Source organism: Frankliniella occidentalis, unplaced genomic scaffold (genome assembly GCF_000697945.3).
Source record: "Frankliniella occidentalis isolate FOCC.00 unplaced genomic scaffold, Focc_3.1 Scaffold66, whole genome shotgun sequence".
Classification (NCBI taxonomy): domain Eukaryota; kingdom Metazoa; phylum Arthropoda; class Insecta; order Thysanoptera; family Thripidae; genus Frankliniella; species Frankliniella occidentalis.
This window is the reverse complement of record NW_026267196.1, coordinates 1,404,941-1,410,780: the sequence shown is the minus strand read 5'-3', so window position 1 is coordinate 1,410,780 and position 5,840 is coordinate 1,404,941. Positions and strand designations below refer to the sequence as shown.

The 5,840-nt window shown below is 58.5% G+C and overlaps 2 protein-coding genes across 2 annotated transcripts in view; both read left to right on the top strand.

The window, feature by feature from the left end:
• Positions 1–5,840, top strand: part of LOC113211204 (uncharacterized) — a 15,280-nt gene that overhangs the window by 7,172 nt on the left and 2,268 nt on the right. The window lies entirely within an intron of this gene.
• On the top strand, positions 93–5,564 carry LOC113210947 (venom carboxylesterase-6-like). Its single transcript, XM_026429153.2, has 11 exons — positions 93–258; positions 1,887–2,116; positions 2,204–2,323; positions 2,548–2,746; positions 2,823–3,008; positions 3,083–3,282; positions 3,673–3,835; positions 3,913–4,094; positions 4,171–4,339; positions 4,431–4,566; positions 4,646–5,564. Exons 1-11 carry the CDS (start codon positions 234–236, stop codon positions 4,854–4,856), a joined length of 1,821 nt encoding a protein of 606 aa, XP_026284938.1. The 5' UTR covers positions 93–233; the 3' UTR covers positions 4,857–5,564.

The window sequence follows — 5,840 nt, the reverse complement described above, 5'->3', positions numbered from 1 at the left end:
CCATCTTCCTGCTCTTTTACTTTATAGGGTCACGTTCTCCATTGAAGCAGGATTCCCTTCGGAGCCCGGCCGGCGCGCACTTCAGCTGGCCGCGCCGGCACCGCCCCGCCCGCGAAGGTTGTCTCTGATAAGACCCGGTGGGTTATCGATGTGTCTACAGGGCAGACCGCGCGCCGTCGGGTCCTGCTGTCACACGTCCGAGGAGAGCGGCCGAGGAGGACGAGGACGGCACCATGGGCTACTCGTGGTCCCAGCACAGTAAGTACATCGTTAGCCACCGACATCAGATCCGGTTGGCGACAGCAGGTGAAAACAAAAGAATGGCGGGGTCTCTCATTGGGAGGCCGCTGTCGGTCGCATGGGTACTAGTTATTGACTAGTGGTGGCAATCGGGCTGCCATCAGGGCAATTTAGGGGCGGAATGAACAACATCACCATATCAAACTGCCCCGCTCTTTTTTTTCCAACGTGCACGCGATCAAGCACGCTCTCCCAATTTGTCGCTCGCGGCCTGGGATTCTCGAACCATTGTTTGTCACGGAGTTTCGCACCTCCTTACCTTTCTCCCTCTTCCATTACGGATGAGTATAAATCGGTATAAATGCGTTGTTTGACGTCGCGGTCGCCGTAAACTGGCATTGTACCAGGAGCCGTGCCCCGCCCCGTCTCCTATGTGTATGCGCGTCTCCCTCTCTCGTCTAGTCATGTTTATCTTTCTCCCCCCCCCCCTCCTTTGCTCGAGCACGGCCTGCTCCTCCGCGCGCCCGCACCTCGTAATACGCAATGATCCATGCGCAGTATCGGGCCACTAGGTGACACTGGGTGACTCTGGGGAAATCACCGGGGCACACAAGAGTTACAGGCTAATGCGTGGCCTTTCAGGGCCGTTTCGGTTATTACGCCGATCGTTTCGAGTTATTGCGCCTCATACTTCGCACCCTTTCGGCTTTGTCTCGTACTTTCCGGCAATAATTATTGTTCCGCGTGCAAGTGTGTACGAGTGCGACCTTATTTCGGAAGTGAAAATCCCCCTGATAAGGCTCATCGCTGCCGACTCATCGTGCGACACCTTACGAAAGCGCCGACGACGAGGACGAGGTCACCCTCAGAGGTCTCCGCGGGTCTGCGACGCGTCGCGCACTTACTTAGTAGTGTAGTAATCGTCTAGAAAGTACGCCCGTCATTGTCGTCCGCCGTTACACGAACCTGCCAACCTATGCCTATGCGAGCTCTCATGGCGCCTTGTAGGTAGGCAACATCCTGCCTGGCGCGCACGCGTGTACTGCGGGGTGGCCTACCCCAAGCCTCGCAGGCGCTCAACTCCCGTGGGTTTGCGCGATAAACCTGAAAACAAAAATTAAAAAAAAAATCGGACGAACTCTCCAGACAATCCTTTTGCTTTATCTTTTGGGTGCATCTAGTCGCGTCATTTTTGTTTCTCTTCCACCGAGGGCCTGGCGATGGCCACTACGTATTAAAAGAGTCCGAAGTGCGCGCGGCCCATCCGAAAGAGTCCGATGAGGTTTTGTACTAACCCAATAAAGTTCGAAGTGACATTCGGTGCTTGAGAAGTCGCGTAACTTTGAAGGCCAATAGCATTTAGACAGTGTTAAGGTTACCAATGTAAACTTTGTTGGATTAGTACACAACCAAATCGGACTTTTTCGGATGGGTCTCCAGCACTTCGAATTCTTTCGGATGGGCCGCTCGCACTTCGGATTCCTTCGATCAGGGCCATCGCTGGCTGCTCGTCTCGAAGCGGTTTTCCTGCTATTCTAAAAATAAGCGCGCGAAAAAGCTATAAAGTTCCCCGGCTGCACTAACAAGGCGCGCGCTCCACAAATACTAACTCACTCGCTCACTCGTGTTTCTGCTCCCCGTCTCAGGGCCCGAGGCGGAGGTGGCAAGCGGGAAGCTTCGCGGCAAGTCGGATGTGACGGCGGCGGGCACCAGGTACCATGCCTTCATGGGCGTGCCCTACGCCAAACCGCCCGTCGGAGAGCTCCGCTTCAAAGCGCCGCAGCCCGTCGAGCCGTGGACAGGGGTCCGCGACGCCTCGGAGGAGGGCAGCGGGTGCCTCCAGTCGTCGATGCCCTTCAGCTCGCCCGAGGGCATTGTAAGTGCGGGGGTCCAGGAGGGCGACTGGTTGGTTACATCGCCCTGCAATAAGGTTTCAAAAAAATTCTTATTTTTCAACTGGCAGAGCTTGAAGCACGTGATCGCCATCCTGAGGCACCTTCCGACCTTAGCCCACCGGGTTCTGGCCAACAAAAAACAGAGCGAGGACTGCCTCTTCCTCAACGTCTACGTGCCAGCCGATACGGTGAGCTCGACTCGACGGGAAGGGGGTGCTCACACGATATCAAGGGTGTACGCCAATTGTTTATAGTCATATTTTAAATGTTTTATTCTGAATTTAATTTTGTTCATCTCTTTTTGAGTGAGCGAAGGGAAGGGTTTCTTGAAGTGATCGCTCCTAGCTCCTCGTCTAAGCCTTTTATCCGCGGGCGGAGCTAGATGGAAGCAAAATTGAACATTTCTTCCCAGTTCCCGGCGCCGGAGGTGTACTCCGAGCAGGCGAACGAACAGGAGGAGAGAGCCGAGCGGCCGCTGCGGCCCGTGATCTTCTGGATCCACGGCGGCGCCTTCAAGTATGGTGATGGCAACCCAGACATGATCACCCCAGACCTGTTCCTCGACAAGAACCTCTTGGTGGTGACCATCAACTACCGCCTAGGACCCTTCGGTCAGTGCGTCCTCGCGGTTCTCACGGCCTGCCCTTTTCCGCCCGACAGCGGCGCTCACAAAACTTTTCTCCGCAGGTTTCCTGGCGCTCGGCACCGAGGACGTCCCGGGCAACGCCGGCCTCAAGGACCAGGCGATGGCACTCCGGTGGACGTACGACAACATCAAGTCCTTCGGCGGCGACCCGGCAGCCATCACGGTGTACGGCGAGAGCGCCGGGGGCGCGTCCGCGCACTACCACAACCTGTCGCCGTTGTCCAGGGGTGAGTGGAGTGGAGGGCTGTAGACAGCTGCCCTTTGGGTATACCCGCCGCTAACCCGTCCTCGCCGCCCGCAGGCCTGTTCCGAGGGATCATCGCCAGCTCCGGGACGTCGGCGTGCCACTGGGCGTGCACGCAGAACGCCGCCAAGTGCGCGCGCGCGCTCACGAGGGAGCTGGGGCTGCAGGCGGACACCCCGGACGAGATCGCCAAGGCCCTGCGCTCCGTCAGCGGCCACAAGCTCCTCCACGCCGCCGAAAAGATGGCGCCCGTGTTCGTAAGTCCCGCCAGTCCCGCGTGCGTCACCGAGGGCCGCGTTGAGGGAGGTCGCGGCCGCCCTCCGGACGGTAAACACTGCAGCGGTGCCGCGTGCGATGCCTCTTTATTTTGGGTGCGAGTGCGGCGCGTGGCCGACGAGGGGCCCCATATGGCTCTGGCGCCGCACGCCGTGGCACAGCTGCAGCCACGCCGCCGTGGAAATAGACGGCCGCCACCGCCACGCCGCGACGCTGTCAGTCGGTGCAACGCCCGGCCTTTAGCCCGACCACCGGCCGCCTGTCAGGGCGCCCCCACCAGGGGCAAGGCAACCCAGATGACTGGCTGGGCACCTCCACCGGGGGTAGGCAACCCAACTGACTCGGCGCCCCCGCGGCGCCGCTTTTTGCAGGACGACGCCACGGACGAGCTCATGTTCCTGCCCGTCGTGGAGCCCGACCTCCCCGGGGCGTTCATCGCCGAGGACCCGGTAACCATGGTGCGGGACGGCAGGTCGAGCCAGGCGCCGCTCTTGACGGGCGTCAACAGCGCCGAGGGCCTCGTCTGGGTGCTGTGTGAGTACGGCGACGTCGCCCTCCTATCGCCCGGCGCAGCTCGGCAGTGACTGACCTTTGACCCCGCCGTCTTGCAGTCGCCCTGACCAGCGAGGAGAAGACGTACAAGGACATCAACGAGCGGCCGTACTACTTCTTACCGCCGGACCTGCGCCGCGGCCTCACGCCAGAGCAGCGGGACAAGTGCACCCGGGAGATCCTCGAGGAGTACACGGGCGGCAGCGCCTTCACCAAGGAGAACGTGTCCGACTGGATTGAGGTATGCAAGGATCGCCCGGGGGCGCGGCTGCAGTGAAGTGGTATGGTGCAGTGACGAGTCATGATAACGGTTGCAGCTCTACGGTGACCTCATGTTCATGATCATGACCGCGAATGTCACGCACCTGCACGCCTCCGCCAACACCGCCCCCGTGTACCTCTACAAGTTCGACTTCGCCGGCAAGTACAACGCCCTCAAGGCCATGTGCAAGGCCAAGCTCGGCAAGGGCGTGCCAAAGATCCCGGGTAAGTGTGGTGTCCGCGGTGGGCTCGTGCTCGTGGGGACGGGCGCTCGCTCGACCATGTCATGTGTGACGGCTTGTCGTGTCGCCTGCAGGGGCCGCGCACGGGGACGATCTGTTCTACGTGGCGAGCGTCCGATTGCTGCCGCTCCCGACCCTGACGCCCGACAGCCGGGAGGAGGTCTGCCGCAGACGGATGGTGCAGATCTGGACCAACTTCGCGGAGACGGGGTTCGTATGCGCGACAGCCGAACGAGGCCGGCCGCCCCGACAGAACCTAGGTTTCCTCACGTAAACTCTCCTCCCCCAGGAACCCCGCGCCCAACGGCGCCGACGACAAGGTGCTGCCCGTGGAGTGGCTGCCGTGCACCGAGTCCTCGATGCCTTACCTGTACATCAACGACGACTTGGAAGTACGGACGGGCAAGCTGTTTCCCCGACAGGCCTTCTGGGAGGCCCTGTACGAGAAGTACCTGGGCAAGCCCGTGCCTATTACTCACGTGAGGTCCGGGCCTCAATAATTGGGGGCTTGCTGACGGGACTGTACTAGAAGTGCCCTTCAAACAGGCCCGCCACTCCGCCACGCTCCGCCCCGTTGGCCCGTGCCGTCAAGTGACAAGTGACGGCGGGTCGCCGGACCCCACTCTCCGACACCTACACGCATATTTTACATCGCGTTTCCGCTCTCGTGTCATGCCAAACGGCAACTCCGATCGATATTCCGGTTAAGTGTCGGGAGACCTAAGTAGCCGTTAATGTTGATCTACGACGGCAACGGCCCGCCAGTTTTGTGACGTGTATGCATGTATGTATGTGTGTGATTTTGTTGAAACACGTTTTGTGATGTAATTTTTAAGTTACGTAATCTTCTCACTCGCTACCTTTTGTCGGGAATGGGATTAACATTCAGGTTCGTTAATCCAGTTATAATTGAGCAAGTGCGAGCTTTTTTCGCTTACAGCCAACAACGCACGCCGGCCATGTGGGCTGCGTACCCACCCGGCGCTTCAGCTCAGTATGTGCTACCGACATAATTTTAGTTCACTGTCTTTTTTACTTTCCCCATTCTTGTTTCATTTCATTAGCACTTTATGTTGCTTTTTGTTGTAAATTTCATTGACAAAAATGGTTTACCATAACATTTCACCCAAACTGATAAACACTATGTTCCTAAGTTACAAGAAAAATCAATAGCTGTATTTTTCATTAAATCTTGTCGCGGTTTGTCATTCCTGCGAACGCTTTTTTTTAATCCGCTCTCCTCTCTTTTGACACGAAACCAAAAATGTGCAGTGTCCGGGTCCAGCCCACGTGGCGAACACTATCCCTTGTTCGCTACGCCCCCGCCCCTCCCCGTTCCATCCCACCCCCCTTCTCCTTCTCTCTGTTACTACGTGGCGTGGCGGAGCTTGCCGTGATCCTCGTGCGCGTGGCGGCGATGGTAGAGATACGCACACAGTGGTCCTCACGCTAGGGCGCAGTCCTTGTCACATGCACAGCCTCGC